The 23,655-nt window shown below is 42.4% G+C and overlaps 2 protein-coding genes across 3 annotated transcripts; one reads left to right on the forward strand and one right to left on the reverse strand.

Moving 5' to 3' along the window:
• Window positions 1-96: 96 nt before the first annotated feature.
• Window positions 97-8,333, reverse strand: abcd4 (ATP-binding cassette, sub-family D (ALD), member 4). Its single transcript, XM_083689299.1, has 19 exons — window positions 7,979-8,333; window positions 7,381-7,499; window positions 6,813-6,940; window positions 5,979-6,118; window positions 5,657-5,773; window positions 5,057-5,182; window positions 4,491-4,541; window positions 4,270-4,364; window positions 3,976-4,097; window positions 3,710-3,801; window positions 3,398-3,487; window positions 2,816-3,021; window positions 2,529-2,620; window positions 2,306-2,342; window positions 2,057-2,106; window positions 1,416-1,468; window positions 958-1,034; window positions 650-765; window positions 97-401 (listed from the first exon to the last, which is right to left on the reverse strand). The coding sequence occupies exons 1-19, from the start codon at window positions 8,017-8,019 to the stop codon at window positions 333-335; spliced, it is 1,821 nt and encodes a 606-aa protein (XP_083545425.1). The 5' UTR covers window positions 8,020-8,333; the 3' UTR covers window positions 97-332.
• Window positions 8,334-13,300: 4,967 nt separating this feature from the next.
• Window positions 13,301-23,555, forward strand: LOC310818194 (hydroperoxide isomerase ALOXE3-like). Of its 2 annotated transcripts, none has more exons than XM_083689012.1 (15): window positions 13,301-13,396; window positions 13,757-13,923; window positions 14,635-14,839; window positions 15,065-15,146; window positions 15,379-15,501; window positions 15,952-16,055; window positions 16,138-16,310; window positions 16,816-16,959; window positions 17,226-17,429; window positions 17,721-17,807; window positions 18,110-18,276; window positions 18,655-18,776; window positions 19,060-19,160; window positions 19,597-19,767; window positions 23,305-23,555. In XM_083689012.1, exons 2-15 carry the CDS (start codon window positions 13,777-13,779, stop codon window positions 23,482-23,484), a joined length of 2,010 nt encoding a protein of 669 aa, XP_083545138.1. In that variant the 5' UTR covers window positions 13,301-13,396; window positions 13,757-13,776; the 3' UTR covers window positions 23,485-23,555. The 2 variants fall into 2 exon arrangements, with proteins under 2 accessions (XP_083545138.1, XP_083545137.1); XM_083689011.1 differs by lacking the exon at window positions 23,305-23,555 and adding an exon at window positions 19,897-20,673.
• Window positions 23,556-23,655: the final 100 nt, after the last annotated feature.

Consider the following 23,655-nt stretch of genomic DNA (forward strand, 5'->3'; position numbering starts at 1 on the left):
AGTTTTATTATGCCACTTTACCACCTAATTGGAAAATATTTTTTGTTAAAACCATAAGAGACAGACAGCAGAAGCTTTTAAAATACAAATTCCATTCGGTAAAAAAAGATATTTATTTAATATTGTAGTTGACACATATCACATAAAGACACAACCCTAATGCATTAAAATCAGGCACAGTACATTTAACTGAGTCCCTCAGTTTTAATCAATTTAGGCCTATTCCATGATAAGTAAGCGGCATTCACACTGGCAGTTAGTTACCGGTACTGACTCAGAGAAGGCTGCAGGCACTTTTTGGTTGGGTGGGCGTCACTTCTTGTGCAAAGTGGTCACTCCTCTTTCAGTTTGGTCAGCTCCCACCTGCCCTCTCCACACAGTTTTAACAGGACGTCGTGGTGCTGTGGGAGAACAGAGGGGACCCAGGATTGTTACAGTACACATCCCACCATATTCTGTGAATGTGCTCATCTAAAAGACCAGGGGCTTGATTTAAAAATTAAAGTTAGATGTTTATCTTTCTACGTCTGCATACCATAATTTCCTCACATTCAAAAAAAAATTAGGAAACACTATTTTGATAATCTCTACACACATGAACAATTGACGTATGCACATTTTACAATGAAGTTTGGTCCAGCACATGTACCTTCTCCAGGCTGCTACGGTGGCCCAGACTAACCAGGGTCATTCCCAGCTGCTTACAGGCACGGTACAGCTGTCCCTCGGCCTCCTCCGTCAACGCACTGGTCGCCTCATCCAACACTGCATGGTACAAATAAACAGGAAGTCAGCTTTAGCAGCACCAGCACACACAGTAAGGATTGTTCCTTGTGGGATGTGTTTATACACAGTGGCTTCAATTGTAGTCCATTTGTGAAGTCCCTCGCTAGGAAAATTACCGAAGCAATCCTACGCTATGGTTAGCTTAGCATTGTTTCTGATGTGGGTACAGACCTGCATACTTAGGCTGCAGGTAGAAAAGCCGTGCGAAACAAAGTCTCTGCATCTCCCCTGGTGAAAGGACGTCATACCTGCAGAGAGAGAGGAGGTGGTAAAAAGAGGAGGTAAAGCCATTGACAGTAGCCATAGCCAATGGCTCAAAAGAGTTACAGTAAGAAATCTACGGGGTTAAAGATGGACAGCATTACAGTCATGTTAGTGTCACCTGTTGTTTTTGCTTCACTTTATGAACTGAATTAAATACAATTAAATAATCAAGGTGTACTATTATACTTGGTACTCAAATTATTCTCAGGTACAGGTGGGTGGCAAATTTGATCAAGAGAAGAGTGAGTGAGGAACAGATTTATTTTCCCCAGACATGGACCAACCATACACTAAGATCAGGACTGCATGGTCAATTCTTACCCACTGGGTATAAAGAAAACCAAAAAGAACAGTTTCTCTCTTACCAGCTCCAGTCTACCTGTTCATCCAGTCCACCTGTCCTCCTCAGTAGACCAGACTAGAACATAGAGAGTTTATAGTTAAACCAGTTACAGTATATAGACCAATTATACATAATAAAATACAGTGCCCTCCATAAGCATTGGAAAGAGGAAGCATTTTGTCTTCTTTTAGCTCTGTACTCTAACAGTTTGTTCTTCAAACATTCCTCTTGCAATCACTCTGGTACTTGACAACATTCATCTCATCTGTCTGCAAGACTGTATTCTGCGGATGGTAGTCTCTGAGACGCCTGCCTCCTGGAGAGTGTTCCTGATCAGAGTTGGATTGGTTTTTTCTTAATTATGATTCAGCCATCCATTGTAGAAGTCTTCCTCGGCCTACCAGCCCATTTGTGATTGCCGAGCTCACCAGTGCTTTTTTTCTTTTTTTAATGGATGTTACAAACTGTTGATTTTGGTAAGTCTAAGGTTTTGGCTATGTGTCTGATTTTTCAGTCTCAAAACATTGAATTAAAGCTGAGAATCTCTACTTTAATTTCATAGTAATAGTCTGATTTCAAATCAGACTTTTGGGAGTATAGAGCTAAACGAAAACAACATGCTTCTTCTTCCCAATAGTCACGGAGGTCACTGGATACACTTACCACTCCAGCTAACTCCAGATATTGAATGATTCTCTCATCGTCCACTGACCCTGCGAAGAAACCGCCCAATAACAGAGATTTTGAGACTTTTTTTTTTTTTTTTTTTTTAAGGATTAGTTTAGGTAAAATACCTTGGTAGTTGTTGATTCCCCAAGTACACAGGTTTTTGAATATCGAGTTGCATTACTTACTCAGATAGTATAGTAGTACATTACATAGTATAGTAGTACATGTATATTATATAAATACCTGATGCAGGGTAAATTTCCTTCAGTGGGTAGATCACCTGTTGAAGAGAGAGAACAGAATCTAGTGTTTCCAAAGTGGCAGGTTACTGTTAAAGACTGACTTGTTTGTGGTAACAAAGATGATTGTGTCTATTTGGTGGGTCAGAAGGGAATTCGAGAGGCTTTAAATTGGTCACCACCATACATAAATGTTTGGGGAACCACTTCTCTAGTCATTGGGGTACCTGCTCTCGAAGGGTCCCGTCGGTCAGGTAGGGCTTCTGGGGCAAAAAGAGGACCCCCCTGGGACCGAAACACGAAGTCATCTGGACAAAACCTGAGGACCACAGACACAACATAAATAAAATAATATGGTTGCCAACAGAGCCAAGTGAGGGCAGTCACTTCATTTGACTCTTTTCAATGTCTCTTTCAAATGCAACAGGGGATGACACACCAATCATGCAGCAAATGTTTGTGAGAACCATCTCTTTTTCTGTGCTGGTGTAGATATTGAAACATAGCCCCTCACCACTGGAGGCCTCCCAGAGGCGGTTGAGGACCCTCAGTAGGGAGGTCTTCCCAGTGCCTGTGTTACCCACCACCAGTAAATGGGAGCCCTGGCTGATCCTCAGACTCAGGTCTTTAACCAGAAGCTCCTCAGAGAAGGGAGACCTGTAGGACAGACGGTCCAGGATGAAAGCAGTGTCTGCTGGGACGGCGTGGACGTTCAGGTCACTGTTTAGGAGGGGCAGAGATGGAGATGGATTGGTTAGAGCTATAGAACACACACAGGATATGCATTTTCTTTGGCTATAGGGATGGACAGTGTTTTAATGCATAAACAAAGAGAAGATCTTTCAGAGAATACTTCCGGTTTTGGGGGGAAAAAAACATGACTATCCTCACATTTTTTTAACAAGTATTCTCAGTTGGAATAACATAAATTAATACTTGTAAGAGTCGAAATAACAAAGTTTCCAAAAACTTTAACCATGTTTTGAAGTCATAGAGTGTTTGTTTACAATTGCATTGTTTACAAACAATGGAGTAAAACAAGCTTATATTCTAAGCAATGTTACCATGTATAAATACAATTAGAAGACTGCTGTACCTGTCAAAGTCGTACGTGTCCCCTGATGCGGGGTCATAGTCACACTGCGTCCTCAATATGTCCTCCATCACCTCCCTTAGCTCTCCGATCCTAGCCAGTAGACACAAAATGACAATGAGGTTCAGGGAACACACACACACACACACACACACACACACACACACACACACACACACACACACACACACACACACACACAAAATGGATGTTGTTCATCTATCATGAAAGAGCAAACAACACTTAATCAGAACGAACACACACACACACACACACACACACACACACACACACGATTAGTATGCGTTATGGTACCTGTGGGTGTATCCCGCCACATCTGACAGAGTGGTTGACAGGTCTATTAGCTGGGTGAAGCAGTTTATCAAATAGATGCAAACAAAGGCATTCTGGGAGAGAGAGAGAGAAAATTAAGATTTAAAACAGTAAGGGTAAGGTTACGGTTAAGGGTAGAGTCGTCCCGAGGATCCCACTTAGCATCTAGCTAGCCTGCTGAGTCGTGGAACCGCATATGGCAATAGAGGAGATGGGTAAAACCATGCTAAAACACTCCAACGGCCTACCTTACTGATGAGGGCACTGAGCTCCCCAGGGCTGAGCCCGTCGAACACCCCAGTAAAGATGGGAATGGCGATGACGATGTAACTGAGGATGCTCCCCAGGTAGTCAAAGGTGTTCACTCCAACTGAGAGAGGACAGAAGGATCAAAAGGAGAGGAGAGAGGGGGCTACTTGATGTGTCAGTTCTAGAAGTTCTAGAAGCTGTAAATTAAGCTTCTAGAACTCTTACAGAAATAGCCTAATAGGTTCAAATGGATGTGAGTAAGCTGTACGTGTGTGTGGAGTTGTTGGCCTTACTGTAAAGCCAGAGCTCCTTGTTTATCAGGCTCTTCTGGGTGTGTAGCAGAGTCTGCAATCTACGGTCAGTCCTCATGTGCTCCACTTTCCCAGCTCTGTACACAGACATTTTGTTTTTGCAAAACAGCACAAATCCCAATTAGAATACATTTTACTACTACACAAGAAAAAGCAGCAAACAAAACCCATTTATGACAATGAATGAAGTCCAACTGACTGACCTGTAGAAGGCAGCCGACTCTGCGTTGACCCGGATCTGCATGTGCTTGAACCTGGAAGTAAAAACAATGGCACTTCTTTGACCTCTCAAGTGAAGAAACATTTTGTCATTTATTTTTGCTGACACATTTCTCTGATGATGTCCAAAACAGCTTTCGTCCAAAGTCTACATCAAATACTTCCTCTTTAAATGACGATATAAACACTGTAAATATTAGGCATCTTGGCCAGGGCTCCCTTGAAAAGAAATGCATATCTTAATGGGACTTACTTAAGTAAAGTTATAAAAAAGTAAAGTAAAGAAATAAAAGATAAGTGCAAATATAAAAAAATAAAAAAAACTGAATTCTGAATAAAAAAAGTCACAATATCCAACACCTCTGTTAGAGAGGGTGGTAGTTGGGTGACCAAAGTTTGACCTCACACGTTTGCTTTTCAGGATAGGCAAACTGTCACCTGTGACTAGGTAACAATATCTAGAGTCTAATCCAAACATATGATGCATAAAAACACACCAACTTAGTAAGAGGCATATACAAGTTAAGGAGTGGATTTAGAATTTCCATACCTGAAGTTTCCCTCCAGTTTTTCTTGCTCAAAAAGTGTAGCAATGATAGGCCCCATTAGCACTTTGTTGGCAATGGTCCCAACCACAAAGTAGCCGAAGATGCTAACAGGACCTATCCAGCCAGTGCTGGCAAGAGGGAAAGGGATGGGGCATGAGTGAGACAGAACACAATTTACACTGTACACGTTTCCAATCACTACCTCAATATCTCATCTCCTCAATCTCATCTCCTAGTACCTACAGCAGGGAAAACTTCCAAGAGACTTCACCTTTCTATAGGCCATCTACCTAACTGCGTTAAGTTTGGTCAGCACATCGTTTTGGAAAATCCATCGGTTCTGTGGCCTACTCTTGCAAATTACATTGAGGTACTATACAGTAAACCTATCCATTCGAATTGCACAACGATGACCCCTGGTGGTTGTTTTGCCGAGGTGTAATACCCCCAAGAAAAAGGCAAATAGACTCACTACCGCTGTCACAGCTCTGCCGTTGTTGACAAATGAATATATAATGCTTCACTGTCCCATTACTTACGTAGGGGCACTGTATTCCATGAACATTTTTAAAACGAATCAGGAACTGAACCACCAAGCTGACCTGTAGAAGCACTGGTAGGTGTAGTAGGCCAGGGTGAAAGGGGAGACGATGAGTCGACTGGCCATGGTGCTCATCTGCTTGCATAACCTCTCTGCGTCCTGGCTGATACGCTGGTCTCTACAAACACACACACACACAAACAAACAAACACACAAACAAAAAAGGTATCTACTGTATTCTGACCAGCTAAGATAAAGATCCTGGTGGATGTGAGAAAGGTTGCATTGTGTATATATATATATATATGCATATATGGATGATAGGGTGAGGTGATGTTAGTGTGTATGTGTGTGTGTGTGTGTGTGTGTGTGTTTAAACGTACGGGTTGTCGATGTCCTCCCTGAGTACATTGAGTGTGTAGTAAACTCTTCCCTGGAAGTAGGCCTTGTGTAGACTCTCTGTTAGAGACTTCCTCCAGCTCACATACATCTGACTGCAGATATACTGGTCCAGACTCTTCAGCTGAGAGAGAGAGAGAGAGAGAGAGAGAGAGAGAAACACTGTAAATGGACATGGGCATGCAGAAGGTGTTGAGCCTACAGTACGACTGACTGAGTTCCTAGAACGAATACAAGTTAAAAAAAAGAACGGCTATTTTTGGATCCTGTTATATTAAAATAGCTTCAGTTGGGTCTCCATTGTTTCTAAGTTCCTGAATGATAATCACACCTCGCTTTCAAGTGAGGCACCACTTTAGGGCAGGTTTTATCACACAGCGAAAGAAGAGGCTGACCTGACCTCGTAAAAAAAGTGATTTATTGACTCAATTACAGAAGATATAGATTAGAGAATTCAGGATAAGAGATACCACTACCACAATTTAGAACCACTACTTTAGCAAACTTATTATTGACACTCTCAGGCTATGTATATCTAAGTATCATGCAGCTTATCAATAAATATTCTCATGATGTAGTGGTTTAATTGCCAAGCATTGCTATGCGATGCTTTTCAGTGGGAAGTGATATCCCTGAAATCTCTAGAAATCCTCAGGTTTTAAAATTGGAAAAACGTGACGTAATTATAAAGAGTACACATGGTGTAAACTTTACTGTCAGTCTCTGTTCAGATTGATAACATAAATGTCACTCTGACTTGGCGACATTTGGGAAGGAGGCCAATGTGTTTGCAAACTACCCCACCTACATTGACTTACTGTGGAGTTAATCAGTATAAGCAGAAAAGCCAACCCAACCAGGCTCCTGAACGCAGCATAGTCCTTGTCGCCCAGGACCTCATAGAACTGGCTTGGAATGACACCCACTTGGTAAATGATCAGCTGTTCTGAGAAGAAAAGATGAATTGGCGCAATGTGAGAAGTGACTCCTCGTAAAAACAAGCCCATGTAGCTCATCCCAATGTTTGTATAGATAAGCTTGCAGCCTTGTACTCCGCCTGAGTGAGTGATTGATTTCCAACTGCAGGCCAATTGGAAAAACTGAGCAATAGCTCAGTACAGCCAACTTACATTTCAAAAAGTTAGTCATTTAGCAGGCACTCTTATCCAAAGTGCCTTGCAATAAGTACATTCGCTTAAAGTAAGTGAAACAACTGTAGATCACAATCATCGCAAGTAAGACTCTCTCTATGAATAGGTGCCAGAAGCAGTCACACTGCTAGTGGGAAAGGGAAGCAAACAATTGTTGTTATTGTTATTTGTATTTTTTTTGCCGTCATGGCATGGTTCACATGTTCAGTGTACAGAAACATACATGTAGGCCTACCTGTGAGTGTGACGCCAAGTAGTGTCCCAAACATCAACACGTTCTGGCTGGTCCATGACGGGAAGAGAACCCTCTGTATGCTGCAGAATCTCAGCACAAACCTCCAGTCTAATTTTGGCCTTTATGTGAAAAAGAGAAATGTTGCAATTCAATGTTTAATAGGCTCCTGCACTGACTTTGGGGTGACTTACTACGAGTGTTGTAATAACTGTACTTTTCTTTATTCTACTTCCAGGTTCAGCCATTATTCATCATGTTAAATTATGTACAAATTGTTCAGAAGCACACTGCGGAGGTTTTCACTGTAGCAAGTCCTTCTTGATGTGGGTATGTTACATATCAACATCGAAATCACATACATACATACATACATACATACATACATACATACATACATACATACATACATACATACATACATACATACATACATACATACATACAAACATACATACATACATACATACATACATACATACATACATACATACATACATACATACATACAAACAAACAATGTGGAACTATATGAATTGTGTTTCTGTGTTAGTGTGCGCAACAGACAGTAATTAGCTAGCATCAGAAAAACATCCCTTACCTTTTACTCCCTTTGACACCCGATCTTGCCAAGGGTGGCATCTGAGCAAGACCCAGGCCAGGGATGTCTCTGCAGCTATTCCAAAGCGTAAAAACCTCCCAGACGTTGACAACCTCACTACTGTAACTAGATGCAGTGACAGATTACAAGCAGCGTATGAGGCATGCACTGTGTTTTCAAAACCCGCGTGACAGACCACGACAAGGCGAGCCAATTTGGCGAATAAAGAACCAGGAAGCAAGGAACAATGTCACTCACTTTTACCGTTTCCTTCTTATTCAATTTCAATACATTGTGGCCTGTTGTCACCTTGTGCTTCAAGAATGATTTCGGTGGTGCGAAAGTTTTATTTGCATTTTACATCAACAGCAGAAGAAGTACTCGACCGAGAACAAAGTTGTTTTGTTCTTCTCCCTAGTATACACTGCCATCTAGTGGGAAAATGGCATCTTAACCTCCCAGAACCATCTCAACCACCCTCCCCCGTAAGCCACATTCATATGAAGTAATAAGTAAATCATCTTTATTGAATTTCATCGATAATTAAATGCTACACATTCTTTAAGAGGATACCTATATGTTTAGTGGATTAATATATTATATTTAAAGGTATTTTTTATGTTTAGGTATCCCATTTAACACTTTACCAAACACTGTGTGTTTCACTATATCTTGCAGCGATCTTCTTCAGTCGCCTGAGCTCAGCCTTGAGCATGGCCTTAAATAGCATATTTAACATATTGTCACGTCTTTCACCATTGCTTCATTGTTTGTGTTTGTATCATGTGTCTGACATTTTAGAACTGAATCTAACTTGAATCTCTTGTCATTCTTCTCTTCTAAATATCTCAGAATATATCATCAGTAGCCTGGAGAAGATGCTCACATTTGCTCAGAAATATGATCGCACCTTCCCCCCACATTGTAGGCTCGATCGCTGCCCATTACAGACCGATTCCATAGAGGGAATTGCGGGGTTCGTAGAAATTACATCTTTACATTCCTAGTCTTTGGCAGTTTTTTTTAATAGCCCGCTAAATGTTTTAATTTGTTCCATGTTTTAACGAAAAGTCTATATTTACTGGTGATAGGTGATGTACTTTGTTATCTTAAATTGCGTATCAGTGAACAGCAACCCATTTGACTTGTGCACACTCCCTTCTCCCCACATGTGATAATGGTAAATCTATAATGGAACATCAAAACTCCCATTGTCACATTTAATCATCGACATTTCTAAATACAATTATATAATTTAAAGTGTATGAGCGCCTGCATACGAGACGCAAAACAAACACTGGAGGATATGAAAAGGCGTATGTGATACTCAAAGAGTTACCGTGGGACACAGTACATTCTGGCACTGGAGTGGAGTTCTTATAGGGCGGTGATTGCTGATGGTTCACAGGTGTGCTGAGTGGAGACAGGGAGCAGGTGTGCTGTCGACTGGGAGGTGGACGCTCCAGCGATGATCGCCGGGGCCTCAAGGTGGTGCCAGAGGGCTGGTTAGGAGGGGGAACCGTAACAAATACAGTGCTTTCACATTGCCTCACAATGCCATTGTAGATAACACATTCTAATAGGATTTCTCCTTTAATTATCCTTTGGTTCGCAGACCCCAAAGAGCAGCCTCAGGCCTTCTTCCCTCCTGAGGTGTGTCGCTGGACAATCCAGCTCAGTTTTACACCTTTGCAATGGTTTACTGCTTTCTGTGTAATGCACAAAACATATATTTCATTATTATTTCCTGAATTTGAAATGTATTCTTTATAGTAACATACAGCATGACTGAAGTAAGAGTGATGTAAATTTACTTTTTTCCTTCTTTCACAGGCCTTTTCACTGCTACTCATTGTTTTTGCATATAAAAAAAACACAAAACATTCCAGCATAGAAAAATAAAATAAAACATTCAATCATATCCCACCGCCTCTCCTATTCATTCCATAAATCAGATGGACTTGTGTGTGTTTTACCTTTTACCCTTCTATAGTCTCATTTGCCCTCTGAGCTCTGACAGACATGTCGGAGGTGTGCTTGTTGTTTTTAGGATGATTCTACCCTGATTAGAACTGACTAACAAACTGGAATATACCATGCAGAAACCTGCAGTCAGATATTTGTCAATCGGGTGTTATGTGTAATAGCCTTAGGTGTGACATGATTGAACCGGCAGTTAAATACAGTGCCAATTGAGCTGAGTCAATGAACAACATTCTCACACGGGTGTTGTCCTTCACCAGGTGGGATAGGGTGGTGTGCAGCACAGTGGTGATTGCATCATCCGTTGACCGCATTGTTAGCAAGCTGGAGTGGGTCCAGGGTATGATGGAGTGAATGTGGGTTTTGACCAGCCTCTCAAAGCACTTCATGATGATGGATGTGAGTGCTATGGGGCCATAGTCATTTAGGCAGGTTACCTTGCCTTGAAACAGGTGGGGACCACAGACTGGGAAAGGGAAAAGCTAAATATATCCGTGAATACGGCTGCCAGCTAGTCTGCTCATGCCCAAACTTAAAAACCCCTGCACCATGTTTCACAGACGAGGTGGTATGGCAAATCCTTTTGTCTCCAAACTTTCCTCTTGCAATCACTCTAGTACATGATAATATTCAGCTGATCTGTCCACAATACTTTTCCAGGCCTCTGTAGGCTTTTTAGGTACTTTTTAGGAAACTGTAACCTGACCATCCTTTTTGAGGATAACTAGTGGCTTGCAGCTTGCAGTGAAGCCTCTGTAGTTTGGCTGGTGACGTATTCTGCGGATGGTAGTCTCTGACACATTGATGCCTACCTCCTGGAGAGGGTTCCTGATCAGTGGGACAGTTGTTTTGGGGGTTTTCTTAATTATGGTGCGCATTCTTCGGTCATCCACCGTGGATGTCTTCCTTGGCCTACCAGCCCCTTTGCGATTGCTGAGCTCACCAGTGCTTTTACAAGCAGAACATACGAGTAATGAACATACTGAATATCAATGGTGAGAAAGGGTTGAACTGTACTTTACAGGAGAGGCCCCCTTTGACCGTACGGGCACTCACTGCCTCCTAAACTCAAGAGATTTGTCTGCATCTCAGTGGGGATATACCTCTTATATGTCAACAAATGAACATTAGAAAGGCGGTGAGTTACTGTACTGTTCATAAGAACTCATCCAAATCCCCCTTTCCAGAGAATATGCAATGTACCAAAACAAGGCGTGTCCTTAAACAGGTTGGAGATGTTCTGAGGAACTGTTATTGTATTCATGTATCTATTGATTTATTTCACTTTGACTATTTTGGTCCTCCATACAAATAATGTGTGTGCAATCTTTATTCTCTGTCCTGTACAGTTCTGAATTGGCATGGCTGTGATGCACTGTTGATTCACTGAAGATGTCTGGATAAGAGTGTCTGCTGAACAACGAAAATGTAAACATGTAACATTTTTAAGATGGGAACAGAGATGTAAAGGGAAAAACATGTTACAAGTTGTCAGGGGAAGGTTTCAAACCTCTGGCGCTGGGGGCAAGAAAACTTGAAATTCTACTGAATACTGGGTAATAAAGGCGAGGCAGGCAATAAATACGATACTCTTTCGACTGTCTGATGAAAGTGAGACAGGCAAAAATACAAAACATATGTGAGTGCCATCTAATGAAAGCAAAACAAGCAAATAATCAATACTAATGTGTGTGCCTCTGCCCCAATGATGCATTTCTGTGTGAAGTGAATTCATGTTTATTTGACTGTCTTTGCATACTGCACTCCAAAAATGGAAGTAAATCCCCAGCAGAGCCCCAACTCCCATGGAAGTATGTTCAGAGGACGTGATGTCCTCTCCATCCAAGGCCAGAGCGATGTCACAGTTTTGTCCAAATGGGTTTCCCGTTATTGTCATCAGAGGAGTAGGGAGACGTGAGGCCTGTGAATAAACACACACACACACACAGACACACATGTCAGAATGTGCAGTGTCGCAGGGCAGGGTACTCCTGAAGCTGATGTAGTTGGCTTTAGATGTAGCCTGAAGAGATGGGTCTTCAATCTACAGCGGAAGATTGGTAGTGACTCTGCAGTCATGACAGCAGTGGGAAGCTCATTCCACCAGCGGGGCGCCAGGACAGTGAAAAGCCATGACCGAGTAGTGCGGCTGCTGCATCCATGTAGAGGCAGCGGTGCCAGGCAGCCACCCGGGGTGGGAGAGCGGAGTGATCGGGCAGGGGTTTGGGGGCTGACCATTGCTTGCAAGTAGGGAGGGGCTGTTCCCTTTGCCGCCTGGTAGGCAAGCTCCAGGGTCTTGAATCTGATCCGAGCTGCTACCGGGAGCCAGTGAAGGGTGCGGAGGAGGGGAGTGACATGGGAGAATTTGGGGAGATTGAACACCAGATGGGCAGCAGCGTTCTGGATGAGCTGCAGAGGCCTGATGGTGGAGGCGGGGAGACCGGCCAAGAGTGCATTGCAGCAGTCAAGGCGAGAGATCACAAGTGTTTGGACCAAAAGTTGTGCTGCTTCTCTGGTGAGGAATGGACGTATACTTCTGATGTTGTAGAGGAAGAATCTACAGGAGCGTGCCGTCGCTGTGATGTTCGCCACACAGGATAAGTGGTTGTCAAGGATCACCCCAAGGTTCTTGGCTGTATGGGAGGAGGTCACAGTAGAGTTCTCTACTGTGATGGAGAAGTCTTGGAGAAGGCAGGCTTTCCCTGGGAGGAAGAGCAGCTCAATCTTGTTAAGGTTGAGCTTGAGGTGGTGGGCTGACATCCAAGCAGCAAGACGCGCAGAGACATGTGTTGCCACCTGTGAGTCAGAAGGGGGGAAAGAGAGAAAGAGTTGATTGTCATCTGTGTAGCTGTGGTAGGAGAAACTATGTGAGGAAATTACCGAGCCAAGAGATTTGGTATAGAGGGAGAACAGTAAGCGCCCTAGGACAGAGCCCTGGGGGACCCCGGTGGTGAGGGCTCGTGGAGAGGACAGCTAACCCAAAACATTTCACAATGTCAGTTACAACTGTATGCGATATAAGCGACAAATACATTTTTATTTGATTTGACTTAATTTTACTTGACCTAATTTTATTCATCTCGAGTTAAGATTCCACACAAAAAGGGTTTCTACTGCTATCATTATGACATTGATATGTACACAGAATTGAGAATATTCTGCATTAATACACAGCGTTCTTTAACCTTTAATTCAGTGGCAACGAACCAAGACGCAACCTGATCTTGTGTAATCAGTTTTATGAGAGTGAGATTGTTATCCCATTGTAATTCTGTCACGCTAGACAGAATGGAACCAGAATTTCCTGTTAGGCTCAGCATGTAGTCTCAGGACAGAAACGTATCTCAGTAAGAACAGTCACTTTTCAGGTGAAGTCGAACGAGAGAGACAGAGAGAGAGATCCCCTCCTTTGAAGTCACAACATTTCTGAAATAGGTATGTTCAAGGACATTCAAAAACAATTGTCTAATGATGCAGTATTTTGTATAACGGTTTGAAGACTGGAGGCATACATTGTTTGTTTCAGGGATGAATTGATTGTACAAACAATGCATGTTGTATGGTAATGATGGTGGATGAATGATGAGGACTGTTGTGATGGTTATGATAATGATTGTTATTGTTTTTGTTATTTTTTACTAATCAACAGTATCCTCTTCAGCCTCTTTTTCTCAGTCATTGGGTGAATTTTTTAAAATATGATAATGTGACAATGCTATCAAATGACTAATAATGTAATAATGTTGTAAGAATTGGGAAAGTATCTTTATTGCTTCTTTCTCTGTGATTTTTCAGTGATTTTACACTAAACTGCCATGGCTGAGTACAAACTGGAGGTGACTACAGGTGATCTGCTACTTGCAGGCACGTCTGACTACATATACGTCACACTGACTGGAACGGAGGGAAAGAGTGAGCGTACAAACCTGGACAACTATGGCAGAGACTTCACAACTGGGACGGTGAGACTTTTGCAGGGAATGAGGGGTTAAATATAGTAGTTCATCATGTTCACTTATTAGTTTATGGATTAATCACTTCAGATTATCAAAATTAAAAACAGGGTAATACTTGAATACTAGAATGACACCACCGATGAAATGTAGTTCTTAAATGTCATTGGTGTAAATAGACAGGAATTTGAATGAAGGGCGTTGACCTGTGTGATATTTATAAAAGGACAGGTAACGGAAGTGGAAGGGGTTCAACTTTGCAAATCTGAAACGGCTTCTTTCTCTGTGAATAAAGTCTCTGGATGAATCAACAGCTCTGGTTAACAGTATTTTATTTCAAAATACTATGATTTAAATTCTACGACATAATCACATCATCGTGACAGATGATGATGTCCACCTCATCATCTGCCTCCACTGACATATAACGTTATAAACATGATATGCGACCTGTCATTAAGTGTCATGTCAAATCATACATTGGTTACCATTCATGTCAATGACATACTCGTGTAGTGATAGAGGTAACAGGCTTTCTCACGTCAGAAAGCGCGACTCCGTTTGACACCCCCTGTCGTATGACAATGGGTAACTGCTTGTATCATACAGTATTATTGAAGTGACATGACAACCATAACAGTGGCATCAAAGCGTGGTAGCCAATAGTAGCAAAAGGACTTGTGGAGACTGAACACTGCTATGATTCCGTTCTCCACACAGACGGGGACCTACACTGTGACCACCTCCTCGTCCCTGGGCCGCCTCCTTCTCGTCAAGCTGGAGAAGGAGCAGTACCTCCTCCTGCCGGAAGACGACTGGTTCTGCTCCAAGGTGGTTGTGACGACACCCGAGGATGATGTCATCCTCTTTCCCTGGCACAGATGGGTGTCCAGGGGGGAGGTTGTGGAGCTGAGAGGGGGGAAAGGTGTGTCAAGAATATGCATTTGTCCTTAGGATAACAGCAGATGAGATGCATGTAGCTATGTCTTTTGACTGTTTCATCCAAGTCCATGGCCTTACATAAATGTAAGCAGCAGTTACCAGAGAAGTCAAATTTCCATTTTAAATTATATAACAAGTGTGGCCAGTTTCTCTGACTTGTCACATCAGCAATTATTTTGTCTTTGCTGTGGCCTTCTTCACTTCACAGCCACGAAACCTTTTGAGGATGAGCACCCCCTGCTGGTGGAACACCGGATAAGGGAGGTGGAGCAACAAAAGGCACTGTACCAGTGAGTGTTGACTAGGATGGCTCCACAGAGCAACACGGCACACCATCAATGCTCCTTTGTGCGATGTTGTTTTTTATGTGTGTATATATGTATGTAGAGTATGTGTATCTGAATTTGTGTTTTATGTTTGCATGTGTGTGTGTGTGTGTGTGTGTGTGTGTGTGTCTGTGTGTGTGTGTGTGTGTGTGTGTGTGTGTGTGTGATTGTTTGCATGTTTTCATCCTGCCCATAGGTGGACTGAGTATTCTGAGGGAGCGCCTCAATGCATCAATGCCACAGACGTCGCCGCCCTTCCTGCTGAGGTTAACTTTTCCTTCTCCAAGTTGTCAGAGTTTATCTACACCAAAGCCGTCGCGTGAGTTCAAAGTAGACAGACAGTCACTACCACTGCTACTACTAGTATAGCACATTTGCCTATTCAGAGATGAATGCTAAAAACCATTGCTCCAAATCAACCCATAACCCTTTTCACCCTGTCAGCCCTGGAGATGGTGGAGGTAGACACCTGAGAATGGGCTCATTGATGCCATTCCTTATTCTGTTGATTGCATTACAAACACGCGTCAAACATCCATGCATTACAATGAGCCTGTCCTCCGATTTCTACAATATGTGCAAATGTGTTTACCCTTGGTTGGGTGAAATGGTCACCATATTGCTTACACCCAACCAGTCATTTCAGATCTACTGGATATTAGGGTTAAGGGTTGATTAAGAATTCAGCATACAAATTCAAAATACAATGAATTGATATTTCCATAGCCAACAACCTTTTAACTCTCTCCTTTAACTCTCTCCCCACTAGTTTGGTTGAGCTCAACCTGAAGGGTTTCGCCGACTCCACCGAGCAGTGGAAAGACTTGGAACAGCTTAAAGACGTATTTTGGTTCAAGACAACACCGATCTCAGGTACTGAAGAGGGACACCTTTAAAATGAACATGGATATGCAAGACAAAACTATACATTATTTTTTGAATGTCTTCCTCCTAGAGTACGTCTATGAACACTGGAAGGAAGATGAGTTTTTCGGGTCCCAATTTCTGAATGGAACCAACCCCAATATGATCCAGCGTTGCTCAAAGCTTCCTCACAACTTCCCTGTCACGGAGGAGATGGTACAGCCCTTCCTGGAGGGCGGGAGTTCCCTGGCAATGGAAATTCAGGTATGCAAATAAACCGTTAGGAGCCACGACTCAACCTTTTTTGTAAATGGGATACGCTGCATTTGCATGGCAACCCATCCTGAATTTTACTTTGCTGCACTATTGTTCACTCCATATAATTCAGCCTGGATCTGCCATCTTGGAGGCCGATTGTGACTGTCAATCACAATCAGGGGGTGTAATGCAAAATAAATTCATCAGCAATTGGATTGTCCCTAACCAATCAGAATATCAAAACCTTTGACATAATTGGAAGCGCCACGAGCCACACATGGGTTAAAGTTTCTGAAAGGACGATGATTGGCAAGAATGGATTTCCATTTGGGGAGATATCAGGGATGAAAGCATAAGACGTGAATCCCCAGAGAATAACAATAATGGGCGGAGCGTTTTAAGGATGGGTTGCCAGGCAAATGCAGCATGGGCTAACGATGCAGATATCTACTTTCAATTTGTCATAGAAATTACAGCAGTTGTGTTCCATCTGCTTTTGTCCTGTATGCAGAAAGGGAACATATTCCTTTGCAACTACAAGAGGCTTGAGGATCTTTCCACACACGTGGTCAATGGTGAACCACTGCCTCTACAGGCTGCTCTCTGCCTGCTCTACAAGAACCCAGAGGACAAACTGCTGCCCATTGCCATCCAGGTACATTCAAGCATACTTCATGGACATAAGTGACAATACAATATACATTACATAACGACAACAGGAAACTGTGTTAATTTGAACCACAATTACTCTCTTAAATCTGTTCCTCAGGGTTAGTGAGTAGTGGCCACATTTCATACATAGTAAACATGCAAAAATTAAGCTCATCCCGTCCAAACGTTAAATCAGACCTGACATTCATGACAAGTGTGTCTTCCTCTTACTCTCTTCTCTCTACTATCTTGGTTTCTCTGACCTCACAGCTTGGGCAGAAGCCCTCAGAGCAGAACCCTATATTTTTGCCTAGCGACTCGGAGCACGACTGGCTCTTAGCCAAGATGTTTGTGAGGAGCGCAGATTTCAGTGAATACCAGATGAACTACCATCTGCTTGCGACTCATTTACTGGCCGAGGTCTTCGCAATTGCAACCTACCGGAACCTTCCTGCGATACACCCCCTCTACAAGGTATGGTAACCAACAGTAGCAGAAATTGGGGTCCCAACAAACCATGAATAGTTTCCTAACTGGATGTTATGGTCCATCAAACTTGACATTGTCAATATTGTCATGAAGTGCCTTTTTCAACATTACCTCACTTGTTATTGCTTATTTCAAATTAAATATGATCTAGGTTGCATTTATTGAATGTCAACATATAAACATGTATTCTTATCTATAAAATGCATTAATCACTGTGTTTTTTCTTCCTATGTCTTCTCCTCACTTCCTTCTTCTCTCTGTCTGTCCTTTTTCCAGCTGCTGAAACCCCACTTCCGGTACACCCTGCATATAAACATCCTCGGTCGTGAGAGACTCATCGGTCCTGATGGAGTCTTAACTAATGTATGGACCTTAACATTAACATTCATTCTTCTAGCAAATTCCAATTTCATAACATTAAGTGTAAGGAGAGAGGCACAACAATTGGTCTAAAGATTCATAAATTAATGCAGCCATACCTGAGAGCTTGACAGTAACCTCATAAACAGTGTTTAAAAAATGACAAGTGACCATGTAGGTGAAGGGAGCAGCACCAGCCAGGGTCTAGGGCTAGAACAAGGGTAATCCTTGTTATTTCATTCATGTACAGGCGACCGCCAGCATGCTGCATCACAGTTAACTTGTAGGCCTGTTCATTTCCTTAGGGTACTTTGACAGTGGAGGGTTTCAAGGAACTCATAAAGAGGTGTCACTCAGACAGGACCTACAGCTCACTCTGTCTGCCGGAGAACATCGCTGCACAAGGAATGGAGTCCATCCCTAACTTCTACTACAGGGATGACGGCCTGAAGCTGTGGAACATCATCAACAGGTGGCGCTGTCGTGTCGGACATACTGTTTATCATGTTGGTTGAAAGGATGACATTAAACGATCACTATTTATTGTCAAAATAGCACCATACCATGTGCATGATATGAGTGATGAACGATACATTTTTCCCCACACTGATGTAATTTCTTAAAGAGTATACAAGCGGGAAGACATACAATCAAAATGATTGCATGTAGACCTCCAGATTTGGCAAATGGGCCAATTCCCTACCCCTCTTGGGGAGGGAAATCTTACCTTATGAAAACGTCTGCACAGTTTCGGGAGGTGTTATCGAAAAGGCGAGGTAAACCGTTATTGTAATGAATACTATGAGACATACTGATGTTTCAGCATTCTGTCCTGTGTTATGATGTCCAGCTTTGTCCAGGGGATGGTGGAGCACTATTACCCCTCAGATGGTGACGTGTCCAAGGACTCTGAGCTTCAGGAGTGGATCGGTGAGATCTTCAACCATGGGTTCCTCGGAAACAGCAGCACAGGTACATTAGGATTTTAAAAAGTTGTGTGAAACTGTGCCCTTAAAGGTACAGTATGTAACATTTAAGGTTTATAATGGTTGTAATGGCTATGTTTAATCGGTAGTGATCAGGGAATGAGATCCCTTGAAATAAATATTTAACTTGACCAACGCTGTTTTGGTCTCAGAAGCGCATTCTAAAATGTGGGGGGGACTTACAGACTTACACACAGCTCCTTTAATGTGGGGCATTGAGACATGCTATTGGCTTCCCTCCTCCTCATCCACCAATGGTACTCCCACAGGCTTCCCTCAGTCCTTTTGTACAGTGGAGGAGGTTGTCACATTTGTTACCATGGTGATCTTCAACGTGTCAGCGCAACATAACGCTGTCAATATGGGGCAGGTGAGATGATGTGGAAAACAATACTGGAAAAGTGAAAATACAGTGTACTACATACAGTGAGTTCCCTCCATAAGTATTGGAAAGAGGAGGCATTTTGTCTTCCTTTAGCTCTATACCGCAAATTTTAAATCAAACAATTACTATGAGGTTAAAGTAGGGATTCTCAGCTTTAATTCAGTGTTTTCTTTTTTCAGATTGTTTTCACCTTTTAGAAATTACAACCCCTTTTTATACACAGTCCCCCTATTTCAGGGACCCAGTAGTATTGGAAAATTGTCTTGACAAGTGTTTCCGGGTCTTCAGGTGTGTTCTGTCACATCATTTGTGCTTCCTCTTTCCAATACCTATGGAGGGTACTGCATTAGATTCCCCATGATCAGCAGTATCTTGATCGTGCTACCATTGCCTTTTACATTACTGTCTCTCTCTCTTCTAGTATGACTATTGCAGTTGGATACCCAACAACCCCTTAGTTCTGCGCAAAGGTCCTCCAACCACTAAGGGGAGCTCTAGTATGGAAACAATTTTGGAGATACTGCCAAACATCAGTGACACAACCAACAACATGGCCTCTGTGTGGCTGCTTAGCAAGACATACGATGACTTTGTAAGTTTGTTATAGCCAATGTTCCTCTTTTTTATCCAACATGGGCACATCTGCATGCAGGGTGAGTTTATTTCCTTACAAAGGCTAACGTTATGATGAAATCAGCCATGCGTTTTTTGTCTTCCTCAGGTTCCTCTTGGTACATACCCTGATGAATACTTTGATGAGCCTGCCCCCAAGCGGGTGATTAAGATACTGCAAGCAGAGTTATCATTGCTCAGCGGGTTCATCGTGGAGAGGAACACCAAGCTTGCACTGCCCTATAACTACTTGAACCCCGCAAAGATGGAGAATAGTGTGTCCATATAATTGAGCTTGGGAAAATGTTTGAAAATGTGTATGTTAGCCCCTCGCAGTCACAAATCTTTTAATTTCTGTTGATGAGTTCTCTTTCATGATAAGCCTGTGGCATAAAAAGTGTTTTCTAACTGAACAATGTGACAATGTGACGCTATTTTTTATTTTATTTTGCTCTGATCAAACCTCAGAAGCTATGCAATTTAATTTGTCAACTTAATTTCTACTATATTTCAAACACCTATTAGCTATATTGGTCAATAGATTTCATTTAACTATGCAGCTACCCTTTATAAATGGTTTCTAAATCATTTGTAAAGGTTTTTTTTTATGATTAGTCAACTGTTTATTATGAGTTTGTTTGTAGTTTATAAATCAGTAATAACTAAACTAATTGGTAGTAGGCAGGCTGTTGAACGCAACGGTACTAACAGCTGACAGCAAAATATAAAATCTTTAGTAATTATTTTGGAAAAGCAGCTTGACCAGTATATAAAGCTAAAACAACTTAGTGCCTGTGATAACACAATGAAAATCTGTTTGTGATATTAGATGAATTTGTCCTGTGTTCTGAGATGTATTAAATTCAAAGTCATTGAACCCACCAGACCTTGGGCATCTTCTCTGGTGATGCTTTGCCAGGCTTATACTGCAGCCATCTTCAGTTGTTGTTTGTTTTGAGGTGTTTTGCCTAAAATCTTATCAGGAAATGAAATGCATGCTCAATTGGATTTAAATCTGAATATTGACTTGGCCAGTCAAGACCTTCCCACTTTTTGGCTCTGAAAAACTCTCTAGTTGCTATGGCAGTATGTTTTGGGTTATTATCTTACTGTATGATGAAGCACCATCCAATGTGGAGGGATTTGCTTGCACTCGAGTAGACAAGATGTTTCTGTACACTTGCAGTCGGCAGTTACAATCATCAATTAAGACAAGTTAATAAGTTCTAGTGGCAGCTATACATGCCCAAACTTAAAAACCCCTGCACCATGTTTCACAGATGAGGTGGTATGCTATACATCTTGCGCAGATCCTTTTTTCTCCAAACATTCCTCTTGCAATCACTCTGGTACATGATAATATTAATCTTATCTGTCTACAATACATGTTTAGGCTTTTTAGGTACTTTTTAGCAAACTGTAACCTGACCATCCTTTTTGAGGATAACTAGTGGCTTGCAGCTTGGGGCTGGGTGCCGAATGAGAGCTATGGTACCACCAAGGGAAACGCGCGTTCTTGTTTGTGTATGTGTCAATATCGGACGTGCATTCTATCAATGTGATTTGAGTGAGTATTGTGCAAGAGCTGAACACAGTCTAATTTTGTATAAATTGGCAAATTTCTACTTTAAAAGAAACACACACACACACACTAGTATTGTATATTTGCTTGTCTTGCTTTCATTAGACGGCACACACATATGTTTTGTATTTATTGCATGTCTCACTTTCATTACACGGTAGACTAACTTACTAAATTATGTTTATTATTATTTTTATTCATATTAATAATAATAACAATAATAGTAATTGGACAGCTGGCTCATAAATAAATCCCTAAAGGGTTCATTGAGGAACCATTTCAAGGAGTTCTTTGAAGAACAAGTTTCAACTTGAAGAACCTCTAAAAGAGCCTCCAGGAACCTTTTGTTTTTCGAGACCAAACTTCTTATCGCCTGTTTGCATTGTACAGTGCAGGCTATTCTATGATTTTCTATAGACCTAAAACACGTTTTTGAGTCCTATGTAGGCTCAAAATAAGACCTCCACCTCACTTTTCTTGGACATGTTTTTGTATTGGACATTGTTTTTCAAACCACTGGATTATAGAAACGCTATTCATTTCAATAAATCTTCCTGCAAAAAATGTAGCCCGCAGTCTGCTTCAAATCCCCACCAATATTGTCACCCCTTCATGAAGGCTCGACCACGGCACTTTGGAAATGATGACGTCACTAGCGGACACCTCATCACCTTCATCTGCAGCAGACTTTTTCGCCGGGCGCGGTGGCGCGTGCCTGTAATCCAAGTCACTGGGAGGCTGAGGTTGGCGGATCGAGTGAGCTGAGGAGCTCTGCGCTGTAGTGGCCCATGTCGAATGGGTGTCCGCACTAAGTTCGGTATCGATATGGTGCTCCTGGGGGAGCCCGGGACCACCAGGTCGTCTAAGGAGGGGTGCACCGGCCCAGGCCGGGAACGGAGCAGGCCAAAGCCCCCGTGCCGTCCAGTAGTGGGATCGCGCCTGTGAGTGGACGCTGCAGTGCAGCCTTGACAATAGATCGGAACACAATCTTTTCATTCATCCACTGAGGCTAAAGTCTTTATTTCAACTTTGGTGTCCTTCCCTCTGAGAGATGCTACAGCACACGCACACAATTCAAGCATACGATCACATTTATTATAGCCTATTCTATAATAATACCGCATAATGCGGTGATACATAAGTATAGGTAACAACAACAACTGTAGTTGCACTTAGTCCCAATTATTGAAACTATAGAATATTTAAATGATTTAGTTCACTAACTCAAATGGTTCACCATGTTTTTAAAAAACGAGGGAAGGACACCAAAGTTGAAATAAAGACTTTAGCCTCAGTGGATGAATGAAAAGATTGTGTTCCGATCTATTGTCAAGGCTGCACTGCAGCGTCCACTCACAGGCGCGATCCCACTACTGGACGGCACGGGGGCTTTGGCCTGCTCCGTTGCCGGCCTGGGCCGGTGCACCCCTCCTTAGACGACCTGGTGGTCCCGGGCTCCCCCAGGAGCACCATATCGATACCGAACTTAGTGCGGACACCCATTCGACATGGGCCACTACAGCGCAGAGCTCCTCAGCTCACTCGATCCGCCAACCTCAGCCTCCCAGTGACTTGGATTACAGGCACGCGCCACCGCGCCCGGCGAAAAAGTCTGCTGCAGATGAAGGTGATGAGGTGTCCGCTAGTGACGTCATCATTTCCAAAGTGCCGTAGTCGAGCCTTTATGAAGGGGTGACAATATTGGTGAGGATTTGAAGCAGACATGAAAAACTTGGGTAAAAACAAGGTAGTCATCATTTACAATTTAAAGAGCACAAACAGAAAACAAAATGTGGGCAGAGGTCCCTGTCAGAGAGTAGGAGAAGTTGAGGGTGCAGGCCAACCCAATGGGGGCCAGGATAGGGTATGCAGTTTCTTTCCTTACAAAGGCTAACGTTATGATGAAATCAGCCATGTGTTTTTTGTCTTCCTCAGGTTCCTCTTGGTACATACCCTGATGAATACTTTGATGAGCCTGCCCCCAAGCGGATGATTAAGATACTGCAAGCAGAGTTATCATTCCTCAGCGGGTTCATCATGGAGAGGAACACCAAGCTTGCACTGCCCAATAACTACTTGAACCCCGCAAAGATGGAGAATAGTGTGTCCATATAATTGAGCTTGGGAAAATGTTTGAAAATGTGTATGTTAGCCCCTCGCAGTCACAAATCTTTTAATGTCTGTTGATGAGTTCTCTTTCATGATGCCTGTGGCATAAAAATGTGACAATGTGACACTATTTTTTAATTTTATTTTGCTCTGATTGAACCTCAGAATCTATGCAAT

The sequence above is a fragment of the Argentina silus genome, assembly GCF_951799395.1.
Source record: "Argentina silus genome assembly, chromosome: 17".
In the NCBI taxonomy this organism is placed as follows: Eukaryota; Metazoa; Chordata; class Actinopteri; order Argentiniformes; family Argentinidae; genus Argentina; species Argentina silus.

What these genes read in the sequence shown, in the direction of transcription:
- abcd4 (XM_083689299.1), bottom strand. Translation starts at nt 8,019, where the DNA reads ATGCCACCCTTGGCAAGATCGGGTGTCAAAGGGAGTAAAAG. An exon ending in TTATACTGATTAACTCCACA is followed by an intron (nt 6,119 to 6,812) that starts GTAAGTCAATGT and finishes TCTCTCTCTCAG; the next exon opens with CTGAAGAGTCTGGACCAGTA. An exon ending in GTGGCGGGATACACCCACAG is followed by an intron (nt 3,488 to 3,709) that starts GTACCATAACGC and finishes TCTACTGGCTAG; the next exon opens with GATCGGAGAGCTAAGGGAGG.
- LOC310818194 (XM_083689012.1), top strand. Translation starts at nt 13,777, where the DNA reads ATGGCTGAGTACAAACTGGAGGTGACTACAGGTGATCTGCTACTTGCA. An exon ending in GGAGCTGAGAGGGGGGAAAG is followed by an intron (nt 14,840 to 15,064) that starts GTGTGTCAAGAA and finishes TTCACTTCACAG; the next exon opens with CCACGAAACCTTTTGAGGAT. An exon ending in CGATACACCCCCTCTACAAG is followed by an intron (nt 17,430 to 17,720) that starts GTATGGTAACCA and finishes TCCTTTTTCCAG; the next exon opens with CTGCTGAAACCCCACTTCCG.